Source organism: Tamandua tetradactyla, chromosome 2 (genome assembly GCF_023851605.1).
Source record: "Tamandua tetradactyla isolate mTamTet1 chromosome 2, mTamTet1.pri, whole genome shotgun sequence".
Taxonomy (NCBI): domain Eukaryota; kingdom Metazoa; phylum Chordata; class Mammalia; order Pilosa; family Myrmecophagidae; genus Tamandua; species Tamandua tetradactyla.
The window spans coordinates 23,727,668-23,748,769 of NC_135328.1; the positions used below are offsets into that span (position 1 = coordinate 23,727,668).

General features: G+C 36.7%; 2 protein-coding genes across 3 annotated transcripts in view; one reads left to right on the forward strand and one right to left on the reverse strand.

The window, feature by feature from the left end:
* The first annotated feature begins 282 nt into the window (after positions 1–282).
* NIPSNAP3A (nipsnap homolog 3A) lies at positions 283–10,950 on the forward strand. Its single transcript, XM_077140827.1, has 6 exons — positions 283–488; positions 3,007–3,217; positions 5,096–5,254; positions 6,657–6,806; positions 9,812–9,898; positions 9,987–10,950. The coding sequence occupies exons 1-6, from the start codon at positions 423–425 to the stop codon at positions 10,061–10,063; spliced, it is 750 nt and encodes a 249-aa protein (XP_076996942.1). The 5' UTR covers positions 283–422; the 3' UTR covers positions 10,064–10,950.
* Positions 10,951–17,291: 6,341 nt separating this feature from the next.
* The window catches only part of ABCA1 (ATP binding cassette subfamily A member 1), a 131,837-nt gene continuing 128,026 nt past the window's right edge, over positions 17,292–21,102 (reverse strand). For both annotated transcript variants that reach the window (XM_077140813.1, XM_077140805.1), the window contains exon 50: positions 17,292–20,499. In XM_077140813.1, the coding sequence (XP_076996928.1) occupies positions 20,359–20,499 (141 nt within the window). In that variant the 3' untranslated portion in view covers positions 17,292–20,358. The remainder of the gene's footprint in view (positions 20,500–21,102) is intronic.

Here is a 21,102-nt window from a genome sequence, read left to right on the forward strand (position 1 = left end):
TGCACTATCCGTACATCCATTCTTCCTTCTCAGTGGGCATATACGCCATATTCTACGAACAGATTACAAAAGCCACGCAACTGCGTGTGAGAGCGGATGAGCTCCCAGAGCTGTGGTGCAGCAACGACCTCTGCGTGCAGCGAATTCTAAATCCCCTCTGACCTGTGGTGAGCCACAGAGGTATGAACAGTCAGGGCTCTGCAGAGCCAGTTGCAGTACCCGGGCTGAGAGGCCCGTTCGGCCGCGCCCACTAGGCCACGGGGGTGGAGCCTGCCCCATCCACAGCTCCGCCCGAACCAGCGTGCGGCGACGGCCGACACTAGTCCAGTCTCCGCTCTTCCCTAGTCGGGAAGCCGCAGAAGGAGGAGTCCGAGGAAGAACGTCGGCTGGCTGCCTTTCTCTGCAGCCCTCGAAGCCACGCCATGCTCGCCCTCCGAAGCGTCCTGACTAGGGCTCTGGCCGTGCGGCCACTCGCACCTCAGACTCAGGTACCCGTCGCGGGGACGCGCCCAAGCTGTGCGCTGAGGGGGGAAGAGCCGAGGGGCGGGGGGCTGCGTGGAGCGCGCGAGCACAGCGCATGCGCACACTCACGGCGCGCGTCCGGACCCGCTCGCTCGGCGGTGGGAGCCGGGGCTCCCAGGCCAGCGTGAGGAGAAAGTCGGTCCCTAGGAAAAGAGCTGCTTGCTGGGTCGCCTGTTGCCTGGCACGACGGGCAGCCATGGACCGTGCGCTTTCCTGACCAATATGGCAGGTGCCCCTGAGGACGAACCCTAGAAGTTTTGACCCCACCCTCCACCAAAAGGGCAGAAAGTTTGCGTTGTTGACCGGCGTGTGCCAGGCGCCGTACGGATCGCTCTTATTCAGTCCTGTTTTACAAGCCACAGCTTCTCCGGGTTAAAGGAGGAAAAACGTCAGTCAGCCACTTGCAACAGGACTGGCCTCTCGAAAAACAAACACGTCTCCAGAGCGTTTCGCGAGACGCTGGGAGGGAAGAGCTGGGTTCCGAGCGGCGGAGAACGCTGCCAGGTCGCCGCTGTCGGCCCTCGAGCTAGGAAGGGTCAAGAGCCTGATAGCAGACAGGACGATGACCAGCTCGTCTAAACCTTAGATGAGAAATGTGCCGCATACAGCTGTGTACTTCAACCTCCACTGCCAGGCAATGGCGTATGCTCTTCAAAGCAACCTAGAGATTTTTTTTTTTATTTCAATGTTGAGGCTTTTACTCCTCTCTCTGTGAGCGGGAGGGGAAGGGGTGGGGATGGGCGTTAATATTTTCTAGAGACGACTGACTTTCCTGGTGAATACTAAAGTGATGGGTGCACCCTTAGCAGTACACTTCTAACAGTTTTCTCTGCTGGGGTAGGGCCAAGGATTATTTCGTTACGACTTTCTACTGAGCTTGAAGTTTCTTATAAATCAGTTGCGAGCCATTGCTGGCGAAAATGAGTCCTAACTTATGATTCCTTTCCCGCGTTCTAATGTCAGGCCTACAACTAAACTCCCCTCATCTCCCACCCATACCTGCCTCACTGGACTTCCCTCCTGCATAAATCTCCTGTAAATAATAACAATAATAATAATGTGCTTTTGAACACACATTTAGTCCTCCAAAAACAAATTCCCTGAAAATCGACTCAAACTGTTACAAATGCTTTTTGGCCCACTTTCTGATATATTTGTATTTTATTTATAATTTTCTTTAAACTAGAGATATTAGGCGTTTTTATTTTTAGAGTTTGAGTAGAATGATGAGAAAAAAATGTACACCAAAAGAAGGGGTAGCTATAGTTGTTTTCGGTTGGAGTACCTGCTTTCCAAGCAAGCTTAGACATCTGGATATCAGGAATTTAACTCATAGTGGACATGAATGAACTCAAGCTAGAGAATTATAATTAAGCCTTGTTTATTATACACAAAATATATACACAATTATGTTTTATAGCCAAAAATATATCAGTAAGAAGCCTGCTGGTTTCGTTTGATATATCAGGTAGTCAATACAAGCCCCAAATTCATCCATTGCCTTATGGGTACCAAAACTGTTTTAATAAATTATTTTTATGTAGCCAGCTTCAGCGAATTGGCACAAGTTAACCAAACCCACTTAAGATGGAGTTGGAGACAAGAATGCCATATGTATGCATATACATATGTACACAGAGGAATTTCTAGTAGGATAATTTCTGGCAAGACATGTGCAATTGAAAGTTAAGTTCACTCAGGGGACCAAATTACAGCACAAGGTTATGTAGTGAACATATGGCTATTATAAAGGGAACTAAAGGTTGTTTGGTAAAATTGTATGAGTTAAATGTCCTTCACATTGCATCTGTAATTAGAAACTAGTAGTAAGTCAGACAGTTCTGAATCATTGATCTTCCTTTTCTACTGTTCATACTGTCTGCTACCACGTTACAGTGTAATCAGATAGATCATAGCTTTTTTTGCAGTACATTCCTGTTTTTGACCAGTGGTCTGCCTCATTGGATTTAGGAAATAATTTTCATTTTTGTAAGTACCTAAAAAAACATTTTTACTAATAAATACATTTCTATTATGCCTATTAAAGGTCTGCTTATTTTATACATATAATGCCCTTTTAAATATATAACTGCAACACATATAGTATTAACTAGGGATGAAAATTAGCTAAATAAGGGGAAAACATTTGTAAATTGATTAGGATCCTAATTGTTGTTCTTGGGGAAGGACTGTTATAAAGAACCTAGTGCCTTCTTATCATCAACTTCATGAAGAAGGGGAAAAGTGACTAAAGGTGGACCCTGCTAAGAAAGAGTAGCTGTGTATTCAGCATATTTAAGTATAGTTATTTTTATTAGCATCTCTTCATAAATAAACACCTACATAGAGATGACAATGGAAGTACAAACATGGATTGTGATTATAATGTGAGTGTCCCTTGTTTTCAGATTCAAATTTTGGTGTATCATAATATAGTAAATCCTACCTTTCCTAAATATTTAAATTTGCCTTATCTTTCTTCAGGTGTGTTCATCTTTTGCTACAGGGCCCCGGCAGTATGATGGGACATTCTATGAATTTCGTACTTATTACCTTAAACCCTCAAAAATGAATGAGTTCCAGGAAAATATTAAGAAAAACATTCATCTTCGGATAGCTCACTCTGAGTTGGTTGGATACTGGAGTCAAGAATTTGGAGGCAGAATGAATAAAGTGCTTCATATTTGGAAGTATGGTATGAATTACCCAACTTAAGTTCATTACAGATCTGCATTCTGCTAGATGTAACACCAGATTTACTTAGCTCTTGGATCTGAGCTGCTATAAATATATACAGATTAAGTAAAGCTGTTAAAAGCAGTACCACATTTGACTGTGGTCAGATGTCACTCAAATTTGACAATTGAGGCATACTACTTAATAAAGTTATATTTCATCAATAAAAAAATACAATACCCAAAAAAAATGAATTCAGTGTTTACTCCTCCTGATGGTGCACCTCTAACAAACTACTACATTATTCTAAAGGAGGAAATGTGGAATTTCTTATCTCAAATCATACAATTGTGAACTAGGTTTTAATTCTCAAAATTTTAGAATGGTTTATTATAAAGATGGTTTATGAAAAATTTAAATCAGTGATTTTAAGAGTCCAAATAGGTTACTATTACAAAAGGAAAGGAAAGTTATTTGTTCTTAATGTTGAAACTTCAGATGGGTATCAGAGTTTTAGTGGAAACAGTTCAGACATACCAGGGCTTTAAGGAAGTCAAGGATGATGAGGGATGATAGTCAACTTTTAAGCCCTTGCAGAAAGAACTCTGAGATTTAATAATTTTGTTATGTTTAAGAGACAACATTTGTTTTATTCTTATACCCTAAAATTACTGTCAGTCATGCTATCCTAAGGAAGTAAAAGGATAGGAATCAAAGAGAATTCTTCCCATATCGAAGCTGACCCATCCCTGATTTAGTATCAAAAGGGATCAGGTTATAGAACTCCCCAGAATATTTGTTATTCCAATTTCTATACTTAGCAGTCCACATGGACTTAACACTGTCCAAAGAGCTTTCAGTGATTTTTTTATAGTGTTTAGTGACCAGTGTCCAAAGTTAATACTCTCAAAGTTCTTTAATATGAAAATTGCACATTCCATACTTAATGTGGCCATACTTTAGTATTTTTCTTTATTGTAATAGAATAAGATCCTTTAAAACACAATTTATGCTTTAGATGTGCCACAAGTTGTCATGTCCAGTTAAAAAAAACTAAAGAAGTCCTGATATAACTCATTTAAGATGCAAGATAGGTGTTATTCCTTATTCCTGGGGAGGATAAACCACATAAAACTCTTCTGCCATTGGTTTTATGAGGTCCTAATAATAAGTATAATATTAAGCCTATACATTAATAAAATGTGTATTTACCCTATTTGGAGAATTTAAATGTAAGAGAAATAAATAATGGGGAAAAAAGAATGGGTGACAATAACTAAGAGAATTAGCATTTTGGGGGAAACTCTTTGTTCAAAGGAAAAGATGCTTAAAAAGTGCATCTTAATTTCATTTATGTTAAATATGGTTTAAGTACACCTTGACCTGACCACTTAACTACCATCACTACCACTACCATCAAAGAAAAGTAGTCTGTCTCTAAACTGGGCCTTTAAGTTACTTCTCAATTAAATGTATAAAAAAATAGTTCTCATTTTTGAATACTAACCTAGGTGTCAATCTCTGGTCTAAGTGCCATTTAATCTTTACTTCAACCCTAGAGAAAAAAAACTATATTTCCTTTTCACAGACTAGACAGAAGCTAGACTAAAATACAGAAAGATTCAGTAACTTAACCTAAATCACACACTTACTAGTAAGTTGTAGACTTTTTAAGACCCATTATATATGCTACAATTAGTTGTTTACATTTCTCCTCTCCTATTAGACCGTGAACAGCTTAAGGACAAATGACTGTTTCTCTTGGAAGTGAAACAGTGACATAGTACCTTATTATGGACTTGATGAACATTTGCTGAATTGGATGAAATTTTTTTGAAAAGTACAGGTGATATTAAATTGAAAATTTTTATTCTTCTCAATTCTTTTTTTCGCACAGATAATTTTGCTCATCGAACTGAAGTTCGGAAAGCCGTGGCCAAAAATAAGGAATGGCAAGAACAATTCATCATTCCAAATTTGCCATTTATTGATAAACAAGAGAATGAGATTTCTTATTTGGTACCGTGGTGCAAAATAGAAAAGCCTCCAAAAGAAGGCACGTCCTTTCTTCTTAGTCACTTTGAATATTGCTGAATAATTTATCTAATGATCTTAAGCTATAAAAACTAAAGATTCACAGGAAAGAAATAAAAATAATCCTTTGTTTTGTAGAGGAATGTGGTAATAGTTGAGATAAAAATGAAATTTGAGGTCTTTGCTCATTCAAGCATTAATAATGAGATGTGATTCTGAACTGGCATCTTACTGATTTTTAAAGCTTAACTGTGTTATATTTAAAGTTGACATGGTGAGTAAAAGTTTAGCATTTGAGAATAGGAAACCATGTAGGTAGCTGAGGGAGAGTGGAATTTTGTCATAATTTTTAAATGATATCAAATTTTATATATAGATATATTTTTCAGAAAAATACAGCTAATCTTAAATTATGAAATACATCTTTGCTTATAAGATTGAATTAACTGTAGTTGTCAGGCTGAAATTACTGTGGTCTAACTTTTGTGTCTTCCTCTTTCTTATTTTTCAATTTGAGAATAATTACTAAAGATTTGTCTTCTTGCCACATTCACTTCTTAAGTCGTTTTCTTGATTTATAATACTGTCTAGTTCTAAAGAAAGATAAGATTAGAAAAAGTACACTAATTTAAACGTTTTTTTTTATTTCCCTCATTTCCAACTCTGTAGTGTATTTTAGACGACAAAAGATTTGAAAGTCTTCTTGGATCCTTATCCACTGATATTTTCCCTCAGTTTTAAAGCACAATCTAACTAAACTGGTTGGCTTTTAAGGCAGTGTCATATCTTGACTGTCTTCCTCTCTGTCATTAATGATTCTTTGGTAACTTTAGTACTTTTTTTTCCTTTAACTTCTCATCTGCTTGTTCCCTAGTTTCTCTCTTCTACCACATACCTCCTACCAAAAGGTAAAAGCACGTTCTTCTCAAGTATATACTTGGGAAAGAAAATAAAAGGTATATTTAGATATTAAGAACAACCAAACCATCTTCTTCAGGGTTTGTTTTGTTTTGATTTTACCTCAAAAATTCAGAAACATCACTTTTAGGTCTATTGTTTGCTTGTTGATAGAAATGGAAATTTATAGGGGAAACTATATAAAGAAAAAGTATTTCCTCTCAAAATTAAATAGAAGAGAAATGCAGGAGGTTGGAAAATAGTTTTCTTACTCAGTTCTTTTCTTAAAGTATACACTTGGGTAGCTCAGAAATCCTATTCCACTGTAAATTCTCAACATCTGTTTAATTGACAAAATGAAACTATTTCATACATTTATATATATATACATATATTTCCCTATCCTTTTTCTTCTGTATGATTAAGCTTAACAATAACTGATCCCCAAACATGAACTTGGAATTTCTAAACATAAAAACAAAAAAAAGATAAGGCAAATAAAATAATTATTTTTCTCCCTACTCTAGGAGTCTACGAACTGGTTACTTTTCAGATGAAACCTGGTGGACCTGCTGTATGGGGTGATGCTTTTCAAAAGGCAGTTAAGGCCCATGTCACTCTAGGATATGCAAAACTAATTGGAGTTTTTCACTCGGAATATGGTGTACTCAACAGAGGTAAGGTTGTCCATTTCTTGTGTCAGTTTGTCTCTCTTTCTTTCTCATTATGGCATATTTTATACTCTTATGTTAAATTGTAATATTAAGAATGGATAAAAAGTTTTATACTTAAAAATATTTAGAGTAACACTATATGAAGCTCTTTTCACAGTGCTGAACTTGTTTTTCCTGATACATCAAAATGATAGAATGAAAACCTGGAAGTCACCTCAAGAAATCATCTATTCCTTTAACCCTTTTTTTCTGAGCATTCTTTTATCATTTTTTTAAAATAACACTAAAAGGGGTAGGTATATTGTTTATGAATATAAAAGAGTATATTTTTATATATGTTAAAAACAGATAAGCACAAAGGGAAAAAATTACCCATTTCCCACTAAGACATAAAGCTGTTAAAATTTGGGAGTTTTTTTATTCCTGTATGTGTGTGTATGTATGTATGTATATATAAATATATATATATATGTATGTGTGTGTATATATATATATATATATATATAAAGAGACTAGAAACAAAATGCGTGTGTGTATGTATGTGTATATATATATATATATAAAGAGACTAGAAACAAAATGCATGTGCATGATTGCTAATGAGTTCATAACATTACAACTAATGTGTATATATTTATTTAATTAAACATCCTGCTGTTCTGTTGTTGAGCATTTAACTTTTGAAAGTGAATATGGTATTGCAATAAAAATCCTAGTTTCTTGTGGCAGACTAAAAATGATTGTAAACTTCGTCTGTGAGGATAAATGGCTAAAAATTAGCTAACACAGTATTTGAAGGGCTCAGAGTATCCAATTGCCTCCTCAACTTCTCCACTTTAATGTCCAGTGGACATTTCAAAACTAACAGATCCAAAGCTGTGCTCCTGATCTTTACCCATAAATTCAACTTTGAATAATCCTAAGAAAATAATCAGAATATTAAAAATAAAATGTATGTTCAAATGGGAAAATTGTGAAGAGAAGAGAAGTTAATTTAAAGAAAAGTCCTCTTCATATTTATAAGAAATATATAAACATATCTAAGACTACACTTAAGAAATGTCCAGGGCGGGCCACGGTAGCTCAGCAGGCAAGAATGCTTACCTGCCATGCCAGAGGACCCAGGTTCGATTCCTGGTGCCTGCCATGTAAAAAAAAATGTCCACAACTTTCATATTGTAAAACCTTATTAAAGGAAATAGTGGATTTAAATATTGAAGAGACTTATTGTTGTTAATAAGAAGAATCAAAAATATGTTCCTGTTGATGTCTTGTCTGATGTGAAGAAAACATGACAGTGTTTTTAAATATCATTGGAAGAATAATGCCACCAGTCATCCTACTCCAAACCACTATCATATCCTACCTAAACTGCTGTGATTGGTATTTCACTGGTCTCCCTTCTCTACTACTGCTTCCTCTAGTCTGTCTCACACTGCCACTATAAACTTTTTAAGTCATTAAGTCACATCACTCTGTTGCTCAAAACCATTCATTGACCTCCCATCATACATATGATAAAATCCAGAATCCATAGCCTTGACCCATAGGGTCCTATACTCTGATCCCCATCAGTTTTCTAGGCCCATCTTAAATTATTGCCCCACCACACTCCACACAACCTGGTCATCTTTCAGGACAATGCCAGATGCTTTCCTTTCCCAGTACATTCTTTTCCTTCTGCCTAGAATACTTCCCCCAAGCTCTTTCAGCTCATTTTCAGTCCTCAATTTAAATGTCACTTTCTTTGAAAGGCCCTCCTTGATCACCCAATCTGAGTAGGCCTCTCCATTATTTTGTCAGCCTTCTGTTCCATTTTTCTTTTTTCATCTCATTTTTAAAGGTTGTATTTATTTCTGTGTTTACTTCATCAGTGATTGTCTCCTCTGCTATAGTAAATTCCATATGGAATTTTTTTTTTTTTACCACTTATCCCCCATCCCAGTGCCTAACATTTAGTAGGCATCCAGTAAACATGTGATAAAGGTTCAAATTAATGAATGGCTGTTTAGAAATAGCGAAGAAATTTTGAAAAATGAGAGTAATGAGGACAATATTAAAAGCAAAATATAAAAACTGTTATTTCTGGGGTGCACATGTGGTTCAGTGGTAAAATGCTTGTCTTCCATGCAGGAGACCCAGGTTCGATTGCCGGACCAAGTACCCCCACCCCCCAAAAAAAAACTTATTTCCGAGTGGTAGGATTAGAAATTATTCTTACCATTCCTAATGATCCCAAAATCATTCCTAAATAATTCCTACTTTCTCTTTTTGCTTATCTGCATTTTCCAGTAACTAACAGTACCTAACACAAGCATAATTGTAAGAAAAGAATTATGACCATTATGTACAAGAATATTTATTTCAGCAGTTTATAGAATATTGAAATAGGAATAATCTAACCAACAACAAGGGTTTGGGATAAAGAGTTGTTATATCTGTAAGGAGAAAGGTACATATCCATTAAAAATTAATATTATTGACATCGAAAATACTCATATTGTTGAATTTTTTAAGTGTGCCACTAAGCATATGTAGTATGACCCTAATATTATTTTACTCATTTTTTTAAAGGAAATATACCAAATATTAAGTTTTTCTCAAAGAAATTAAGATTTGCTAGTTTTCATTTTCTTCTTTGTATCAAATAAATTTTCTACAGTAAACACAGTTATGTTGTGTATGTGTGTTTATAATCTTGCTTTTTGTTTTAATAAAATAAAATGTGGTAGGCAGTTATGAAATTGGGTCTGGTCTTGATTCAGCCCTCAGTTGTGTTACTTTACTTCCCCTCCCCATCCTTGTGTTTCTTCATCTCTAAAACCAGTTTGGGAAATTAATTTGTTAACTTCTCTCCCAAATCTCTGGGTCCTCTGGAATCTTGTCATATCCTAAGAATTACCATTATGATATTCTTTGGTTTTTAACATTTTTGTTCCATTTTTCTGTATTGCTAACATGTGGCAATGCCATATTCTTAAGAATCTACGTTTGGTTTATTTCTGTAGTTCATGTTCTTTGGTGGAATGAGAGTCTGGATAGTCGTGCAGCTGGGAGACATCAGTCTCATGAGGATCCCAGAGTTGTGGCAGCTGGTAAGCTATTTGACTAGACATGAATTATTTTTAGAACAAATTTGATTGAGTCAGTAACTATAGGCCTTCTTATGAATTTTTTTTCCAGTTCGGGAAAGTGCCAACTACCTAGTGTCCCAGCAGAATATGCATCTGATTCCTGCATCTTTTTCACCATTGAAATAGTTTTCCACTGAAATATGAGACATTTCATTAACCGCTATAATGCTTGTCTGCTAATGGTGCTTTATTTTTCCCAAGAGGTTCTCACTTTTATTTGAAGAAGGTGGTAAGTTAATTAGCTGTGTGCCTTGCGTTATGTGTCCTCTTTCACCTCCACTTCATAGTCTGCTCATTTCCCCCATAGCATTTTGGTATCTGCTAGACATTAGAAATAGCTGCTACTATGTCATGATTTTCTTTTTCTTTTGTTTCTAAATCTCTGTTCTGTATTTTGGCAACCTTTTGCTTTACAGCATTTTCTTATATTTAAATGCTGGTGTTAAATTTTGTGCCTGTGAAAATATTTTCTAAATTATTTATGTGCAATAGTTAGCTTCTATCATGTGTTTTCTGAGATTTTTGAAGTTATTTTGGCCAGTAAAATTGATTTTGTGTTGGGCGGGCATCCATGACTCAATGGCAGAGTTCTTGCCTGTCATGCCGGAGACTTGGGTTCGATTCCCAGTACTTGCCCATGTTAAAAAAAAAAAAGATGATTTTGTGTTATCAAATGGATTCTTAAAAATAATAGATCAAACATATTTCTTTATTTTGGAAAAGTACAGTATCATCTGTCATCTTTATTAATTATGGTTTTCATATTATTACTCTCTAAATTGAAAAATAATGTAATTAGGTCTTGGTAGTAAAAAAAGTAACTTTTCAAGTCTTTTTGATTAATGTGCTGAAATGTATTCACTTTCAATTAATTTTACTAATTTTTGCTTCATTTTGGATCACTGTTTAACAAATTTTTCAGGGGCAACTGTTCATTTTAAAGAAATATGGTTATAGAAATGCTTGCCCTAATAAAAGTCTGTGTATCTCTTCTGATTCTTTTTATTTGCATTTTATATTTTTATCCTCTTCTCAGGAGCTTTAAGGTAGTAACCTAGTAGTAATTTACCAACTTTTTTGTAAATGATAAATTACATCAGGAAAATAGCATGCTAGTAACCCCAGAAGAAGAATTTCTTCGTTACTATCACTGAAGGGTTTTCCTTGAAGCTCCTTTAATTGCTATTTTAGTTGAGTGCTTCTGCCTTGTAAAATTTGATTTAGAACTTCCAGGCTCTCCAATAGTCTGTATTTGCAGCTATATCATTTTATGTTTCTAGAGTATATTGTAAATATAAAATGGCAAATTATAAATTCACTTCCTGAAGGAAATTCAGAAAACAGAAAGAGTAGTCAGTTTTCAACTTTCTAGCCCCCAGGGATCTCTGGCTTATCTAATCTGGACTGATACGCAGTGTGAGACATTATTCATAAAAGGTGGGAGGGCAGTAGTTTAAATAGAAGTATAATATTCCTCAGTATCCTTTTCCTTGAAAGGATCTAAGGATCCTAAAATGTCTCACATTTATGTGATATGGTTGGAGTTTGGATATATGCTTAGTTTATAGGATTAAAATTGGATTAAATTTAAAATTTTAAAGTTCAACTCTAAAGTGCTTCAGAAGACAGTTTATTAATTTGCTTCAAAATGTTTCAGCTAGGGTTATCATGAGCATTAAATATCTTTGATCCATAACTATGATAAACAACAACAAAAAGGTGGGGGGCTGGGGAGCAGGCTGGTGTTTTGATCCTTCTGATGGATAGTCTGAGAACTCTTGAATGTTCCCTAGTTTGGACCAAAATAAAATTACTGAGTTTAAATTATGTACCTCATTCTTCAGGCTTAGCTCCAAGAGGATTTTTATTTTTTCCAAAATTTAGGATAACAGAGATTTACCTTCTTCTTAAAGAAGAAAGTAATTAACAGAAATAACTTCATATCATATCATAGTGTTTTTCTCGGTTCATTCATTCTTCTGTTCTCCTAAATGAATCTTTCATGCTTTGTCCTCACTTCTCTAACTTCTTAGCACTTTTTTATTCTCAGCTGTTGATCTTACTTCACTGGGAGAATGAAAAATCAAAAGAGATTTTGCACCTACTCCCATCCCTGCATCTACTTAACTTTGTGCAGCCAAGCCTATATACCCTGCCTACTCTGTTTTTACTATGGATGAACTGTCCATACCCCAAGCAAAGACAAGTTCCTTCACTTGTACACTCACTTGTCAAGAATGTGGCTCTCACAGCTCTTCCCTATGTTCCTAAAATTGTAGTTTTTCTCTCTCTACTATCAGCATACAAGTATAATGTGTTTTTTTGTTTTTGTTTTTTTTCCACTTTAAAATATACATACAGGGCAGCGTGAGGGTGGCTCAGCAGGCAGCATTTTCACCTGACATGCCGGAGATCCGGGTTCAATTCCTGGTGCCTGCCCATACAAAAAAAAAGAAAAAAACATACATTCACACATGCACTTTCCACTCCAGTTACTGCCCTATTTCACTTTTCCTTTACAGTGTAACTTAAGAGTAGTCCCTACTTCCTGACTCCATTTTCTTTCCTCGGATTCTCTCTCGAACCAATCTAATCACCACAGCAGCCAAATTGCTGTTCTCAAGCTCATTTCTCAGTCCTCACCTAATTGATCTGTTATCAGTTAATCTACCCTTTCTTCTGGAAACACTATACCAAGTCTGCTTTTCTCATTAGCCATTCCCCCTCAGTCTCCTTGTCTCCTTGACTTCCTGTGTAGAGGTATCCCAGGGCTAATTCCTTGAACCTCTTCTTCCTATTTATACTCAGCCCCTAAATCATCTCATCCAATCTGGCAGACTGAATCCCATCTGTATGCAGGCAACTCCTCTAGTCCATACCTTTTCTGAATTCTAGTTTCATAATATCCAAGGACCATATCAGCACCTCCACTTTAATGTCTAATAGAAATCGCAGACCTCACATTTCCAAAGCTGAGCCCCAAAGTTCTTCACCCAAAACCCTACAGCTGTTAATGGCAACTCCAGCTTTCCTTTTTCTCAGGCCAAAAACTTCAGAGGTATTTTTAACTCATTCATTATTCTCACATCCCATTATATATGTCAGCAAATCCCAAATATCCAGAATTCCAGTGCTTCACATCCCTATTGCCACAAGCCTAGTTCAGGCCAATCAGTGTCCTTTCCCTGACTATTGGGAAAGGTTCCTAACTGATCTGCTCTTGCTCCCTCTGACCCCACTCCAGTCTACTCTCAACACAGCAGCCAGAATAATATAAAACATAAGCCAGATCATTTCACTCTGCTCGAAACCCTCTAGTAGCTCCCCTTCTCATTCAGAGTAACCATCCAAGGCCTCACTATGGCCTGTAAGTCCCTACATGATCTGGTCTCTATTATCTTCCCCCACATCTGTTCCTCTTATCTGTCACTTCATACCTAGCCTGGGAGGCTCTTCCTTGAACAACCAGACCTTTGCCTCAGGGTCTGTTCGCTCTGCTTGGTAGGCTTTTCTCTACACATCTGCGAGATCAAGTCCCCATTTCAGGCCTCAGTGATGCCTTTCCTGGCAACCTATTTAAAGTCACTGTTTCTGCCACAGTAGTCTCCATCCCTCTTCCCAACCTTATTTTTCCCTATCTCATTTACCACCATAATTACTGTTGTATTTGTGATTTTTTTAAAAAAAATTGCCTTTCCCCTCCCTCTAGAATGGAAATTCCAAGATGGCAGGTGTTCTTGTTTTCACAATTATAGTATGACTGGTGCCAGGCATATAGTAAGCCTTCACTAAGTATGTGTTGATTGAATTAAGATATGAGATATTTGAATTTTAAAATAGCTCCACATCTCATATTGTGCTACAGTTTACAAGGACCAGTAGATACATGTCTGTCATTTGGGTTGCCTCACCACCCAATCTGAAAAGTGTCCCTGGAAGACACAGTAAATGGATAGTAGAAGTTCTGGCCATGGGTACCAGCAAGAAATACAACTAGTTGCCTGTGGTTAGAAAGATGATACTACTGACTAAGAAGGTATTTGAATTGTGTTTCTAGGAAGAGAAAGTGAGATGCAAGTGATCTGGTCTTATTCCACCCCCTGCCATTAACCTTCAGGGGATTAAGCAAGCTGCCCTTCTAGACTCAAACCCCGTAATTCTTTCTCAGCACCGTTCTTCACCTACTGGCAAACCCTAAGAACCTGGGTATTGTAGTAATTGAAGTTATGGCATCTTCAGTTATCAAAGGTATCTGAAGTATATTAGCAGAAATGTTAGGCTATTAGAGAGATCTCTTCCATAACTTCTGTCACTTTGATATCCACTTTCCAAGGGTCTTCTTGAAAGAAGTAAATTCCCCGAGAAGAATAAAGTCAGTAACAACTAGTTGGCCTAGGACCCTAAGGAAAAGGGAGTTTGGACAGTTGAAGAAATGATGTTTTTTGTGGCTGGTTGGGAGAAATGGAAAATTTTGTATCCTAAATTTATACCTTGAAAGGGCAAGTCTTAAGAAGGCTGTCTCCCATGGTAGGCTTGAACCAGCTAGAGAGTATACAATGGAAGGAATGCCTGAAGGAGTTAAAAAAGAAAAATAGGAAAGGTGAGATGGTGCCCAGGTGCAATCTCTACTGTAATAGACAGAAAAAGAACCCAATTAAAAGTTTTATAACCCAGCTATTATTCTGGAGTTATTTATTCCCCTTCAAAGCAAAACTCCCTTAGAGTTTGTGTGTATATTCATTATCTTCCCTTCTTTACCTTCCATTCTCCCCTATACCCAGTCAAGTTAGGTCTTCATCTTCATTGTTCTCTCTTGAAGGTTACCAGGAACTTCTGTCTTACCAAATTCAATGGTCAATTCTCTGCCTTTACCTTTATTCATCTCAGCAGTGTTGGACACAACTGACCACTTCTTTCTCCCAGAAACTCTTGATTCTCTGAGCTTCAATGTATAGCATCATCCTCTTCAGATTCTCCTCCTCAAAACTGGCCAGTCCCTCACTTTCCCTAGCTGGCTTCTCTTCTAAATGTCCTAGGGTCTCAGAATTCAAGATGTCCTCTATCGTCACTCTCTTTAGGTGAGCTCTTTCAGTTCCAAGGCTTAGATACCATCTATGTACTAACAATCTACATATTTTTATCTTCTTTCCTATTGACTCTGAGCTCTAGACTGAAATACCAACTACCTTCTTGACCCACGAGCCACCTAGTTGTTCAGTTCAAACTCTATATGCACCTACCAGAAAGTCTAGGTTTAGATCCTAAACCTTGCTACTCCTCTAGGTTTGTTGCTTCCTTCCTAATCCAACCAACCTGCTATCAACTTTTACCTGACCTCCCTCTGTCCATTCTCTCACAGCAGCCAGCATTCTTTCTGAAACACATATGGTTCAGACCACTCAACTCTTCTGTGTAAAACTGTCCAGTGGCTTCTCATTGTACTATAAATAAAATCCAAATACCTTAACATGGGCTACAGGCCCAGTGAATTCTAGTCCCTGCCATCTCTCTGATTCTATCCTCCACCACTCCTTTCCTTGCTAAATCTGCACCAGACATTGGAATTCTTTTTTTATTTCCCCTCCAGCTTGGCATACTTCCACTTGGAGCTTTTGCACTTGTGTTCTTACTTCACAGAATATTCTGCCCATACACTTCAAATTCCTGCTCATTTTATTTAGATCTAAGCTTAAATGTCACCCCAAGACCATTTCTGCCTCTACCCATCATTATTGCATTAACATGTTTTATTTTCTTCTTAGCACTTTTTGCTGTCTAAATTTGTTTCTCTACATATCCATTTGTCTTTCTCCACTGAAATATAAGCAGTAGACCCGGCTTTGATTCCTGGTCCATGCACTTCCAGAAAAACAAACAAGCAAAACAAACAAACAAAAAATTCAACAAATGGTGCTGCAATAATGAGATACCGACATGAAAAAATAATGAAATGTGGCCCTGCCATACAGCACAAAATTTTTAAAAATTAACATATACTAATACCGAACTGATTTGACCAGGGCAATGTTAACTGATTAACCAACTTCACTGAAGAGAACCCTCTGCCACTTATTAGCCATGTGATCTTAGACAAGTTCCTCATCCTCTTTCAGGTAAAGTTTACTCATGTAAAATCGTACTGCTTACCTCATAGGGCAGGTATTAAATGAGGATCAAATGAAGTGCTTGACGATATTGTAAACACTTGAAAATGCTCATTTTATTTTGTACTTTTTCTTAGTTAATACATGCATTAGCATTCCGTAGTGTCCAGGAAGTGCTCATGTAGACTTTCTCTGGATAGAATGTTTTGTTCAAGAGACTCATAGGCATCACATACTGTCATCTAAATTAACTGCTTTTTCATTTAATTTTTTTTCTCTCCCTCAATTGTCATTTTTCACAAAGAAAAAACTCAGTTTTCTGTCATTTCATTTAAGTTTCTGTAATTTGAAGTTCAGTCTGGGAGGACCAGGTTGTGATGCTGATGCTCAGGACATCCAGGCTCATGAGCCAAGGAGATCCTTCTGCATCAGAGTTCAGGTTCGTGCTTCAAGAAAAGGACTGCTTACTACATACCATAGCCATTCAGAAAAGATACCAAATTGAGCCAAGGGCACTGCCTAAATGGTTATTTGTAACTGTGGCTCTTCAAGTACTGAGATAAGCAGATATCTTTTCTGAGGCTCTCATTCTTAACTAGCGATGAAAACTACATCCACACGTCTCACCATAACACTATAGAATGTGTGTGGACCCCACTGTACTTTTTATAGGAGAAAAGAAAGGCACCTCTGACATTGTCTTTTTTGTTTGTTTGCATGGGCAGGCACTGGGAATCAAACCTGGGTCTCTGGCATGGCAGGCGAGAACTCTGCCTCCTGAGCCACCATGGCCTGTTAAACATTAAGTCCTGCCACGTTTTTCTACTTTTCCTACATCCTCACTGACAGTTCCTTCCCACCTTGTCAATACAGTCAGCATACTGTGTCCTGGTATTTTGGATTGAATAATCAAAATACTGAAGGTTGCATGTGTGGCCTCCTCAAGACCAAGTCAAGGTTTTAATAAGGAGATAAACTTAGCTACAGAATCTCTGCACCTTCAAAATCATTAGCCAGTGTAAGTTTATCTAAGACACTTAAACTTGCTTAATAGGAGTGAACTGAATCATGAAGAAGCAAAACCAACTTTCTATTTCCAGATAGGTTCCTCACATTTGTGATTAACTGAACTTTTCGATCCAAGTAGCTTCCTCTCTACAATCAGACATGTCTTACTCTTGTATTGGCTTTATAAAACTTAACAAGTAGGTGGTGCTATGAATGCATGAAAGTAAATAGCACAGACCAACAAAACTGTCACAGCTTTATTTTGTGACTCATTACAACATAGAAATATGCCTTTTTAATACTTCATATAAAGTTACTGACAATACAAATGTTTTTATTTTTTTTCCTTTTAATGAAAATGATTTAACTTAGAAATCTATTGTGAAACTTATGTTGCAATTTTTAGATATTCCAGTGCAAAAATAGATCCCATTACAGACAGCATAAAGTGCTTGGAATGAAGGGCCAATAGTAAAGAAAGAGCACAGAAACATAGCTTCATCCTAGGGTAGAAGAAGGGAGAATAGCATAATGAATCCTTACTGATATATAAACAGTCTATTAAAAGGAATGCAACAATTTTGAAAAGTATTAGGGCAATATTATTATACTGCTATAATATTACTAGTAAATGGTAACGAGAGTACAAATTAATATCTCAATATCAAAATGGTTCAATATAATATGACACATGGCTCTTTGGAAAAATTTTACCTGATATTTACAACCACAAGAAGAAAACGTAAATCCCTTTAGTCAATGATAACTATACAGTGAATAAATGATGTACAACATTAAATAGTCACAAAGCATCTGCTTTCAGTACAGATATTAAAATACAGTAGTTGAGGTTTGGTTGTTTTTAACAATGAACTGTGCTGGGCTTATCTATAGTGGGCTTTTTTATTGTTTTACTTTTTCATATTCACAGTTGTTAATAAGGTATCCAAAAGAAGCAAAAGCAAAATCTTCTAACACATTTTTTTGAGAATTTCTGAAACTCACATAGTTCTATTCCACAGGTAATATATACAAATTTTACTTGATTGAGTATAGAGCTAGCAAAATTCCTACCATAGTTAAGTTTACTATTTGGATAGTCTCAAAGGTAACAGTATTAGTGAAGTTGATGGGTAAATGTAGATTGCTTCCAGCTTCAGAAGTGATTTTTTTAAAATCTGTATTGAAATTTTATATTGTTTTTTCCAAAATAAAGGAAAAATAAAGATAACATAGTGTCTTTTGATTTAAGTGTATCATACCAGTATTTATTGGAAATACCCCTTCATCATATTACTGCTTTATCAATTTAGAAAACAATATTGACCTTATTTTCTAAAAGTAATTTTCTCTTTTGAAGTAATGAGTTACATAACTTTATATTCTGTAAAGGTTTTAAAGAAAATGTAGATTAATTTTAAACATCTGAAATCTTATACCGTTAGAGTTAATACTTGAATTCTAGAAATTTAGAAAAATAAATTAGTAATTGATATTGAAAGATAATTTGAACTTCACCAAATAGTCATTCTCTCATATTTTGTTGCTTTGTCTCAAGACAGACATTAAGTATTAGTGAAATATTTAAACAAGCAAACACAAACTCTTGACTAAAAAAATAAGACTGGGTTAGAAAAGTCTGAAAAATACTTCATGTAGGAGTATTTGTTCTTTTTATTTTTTCATGATAGGGTAGTGATTGGAAAAAAACGAAGTTTGAGATTGTCATAAATGTAATGGGGTATCTGTCCAACATCTGCACCGGTACCATAAGCACAAGTTGTATTCAATAGGTTCCCAAGTCAGCCGTATAGTTTGTGAACGGATTTACTGTTTAGCCTGTGATGCTATGACACTTACACTTTCTTGGCTTTTGCACTGATGCTATTTTTTAAAAAGTGGGCTACCCACAACAACAACAAAAATAACCTATATTTGTAAACCAATTAACTGAATAACATGGCACAGGAGATCTGTAAGACTTAATCCCCCCCCATACATACATACACACTCATTCAGCTATAGCATACACTCAAAAAAAAAAAAAAAAATACTTGATGGACAGAGATTAAAAGAATTTCAAAGGACCTTAAAGAATCTCAGATCTAATACTGTCATGAGACCTTGACCATCATGTTTTTACTAGGCAGACAATCCATCTGCAAACTTACAGGAGAAAATAAAGCTAGTGAGGCACTGTGGTCAGACCCCTCTACCACAGGGTTCTACAAAAGAGTCCATTTTAAGGTTTCAGAAGTCACTGACAGAACTTAAAAACCAAATAACATGAAAAGTACAAAGATTTTTGTCAAAATACATCTCCACCTTTTCATAATCTACATTAATTTAAAAAGCTAGAAATAGTAATACACTTGTGTTGAACAACAAAGATCATGAGATGTAATGTACCGGATTACTAGACATTCAGGGCAAATGGGCACAGACTTCCAAGGCTTGATGCATCTCTTTAATCCCATGCCCTGGCCTCAGCAGCTGCAGCCCCAGAGTTGGGCCACTTATTCTTTGCTTCTTACCAGGTAAGTTTATGTAGGAGTCCCAGAAAAATGGCCCGGGAGACCCACAGCTCCCAGCAAGGGAAAGCATGACAATGGAACCAAGTCTTATGTGTCTAGAGACACCCAGAGTTTGCTTGTTACCACCACCAGAGCAGCTCATCAAAGAGGAAATCAGAGTAGGACTTTAACCGCTCATGGCACCATTTTGCCACCTGAAATTTAGTGATGTCAATAGATTAAGCAGAGCAGCTTTCACAAATGTATGCATGACACGCCACGGTACTTCAGGCTTTCGGAGCAACTTGGCACTAGTAATTCTGGCACACTCATTGTCAGCAATGCACATATCACCAAGAAACCAGTCACCTGGCAGGACATGGCTTAATGAATGAGGATAGGCATGCCTTTTGATTTTGATAAATAATCACTGGCCATGATTACTTGAATTATTGTTGCAACCCCAGTGACAATACAAACAAACAAAAACGTGATTTCAAACTCACATGACCACTGGGTTCCGTACTAGAGTTTCATATAGGTATAAGGTAATATACTAAATTCAAGTCTTTTTCACTTGAGAGCCATACAAGACATAGGCTACAAAGGCACTGCCCCTGTAATGGAATTTTGTTTTCATTGCATTGAATTGCATTGCATTGAATAGTATCAGCACAGTATCCAGTTTATTTCTTCCCCCACAAAACTCCTGGCTGTGTCCTCTGGAACACTTCACATGGTTCAAAGGAAGGTTAGTTCCTCCTTTCTTTCAACAACCCTGCAGGAACAGGATTCTTCATACATAACTTTCTTTCACTTTCTCATCCTGTAGAAAAGATGTGAGAACTCCAACATCTACTACTGTCTGGTTTTTGTGTAATGACAGGTCCTTTAAGTGGTCATCATCACTTTGGTCCTTGGCAAAGTTCACAAATACCTGTCAAAATAAAAACAGACATCTATAATTACCTCTTGACTGGATCTTTCTTTATTCTAGTTGCATTTTTTCCCAAGTTGAAAATTAGAGTGGGTAGGAGAATACAGGATCACGTAAGCAGATTAGCTAGAAAACTGAGGGAAGGTGGTGGGGGGCAGATTTTTGAACAAGCATTAACCGCTTAAATTAACCAATTGTCCCCCATCCCAGTCACCAACTCTCGATCATCTACTGATTTTGACACATACAGTCTTGACTCAAGTGATGAAGGAAGAAAACGAAGATTTACCAAATACCTATTGCCAGGATTGGTTTGGCACTTCATGTTTTCTAATTTAGACAGGATGAATCATCTGGCAAAATGCTTGACACATGATAGATACTCAATAAATCATAGTTATTATTACTACAATTAATTCTCATACCAGCCCTATAAAGCAGACAGTATCATCTCACTTTTCAAGTTCAAAGAGGTTTAGTAAAAAAAAGAGCTGGTAAGAGCAGATCAGGAAATCAAGCACAGATAGTCTAAGCTGCTAAAAGGGCCCACACTGGGGAGACTCCCCACCCCAAAAGTCAATCCCTTTTTGACATTCAAAGCTT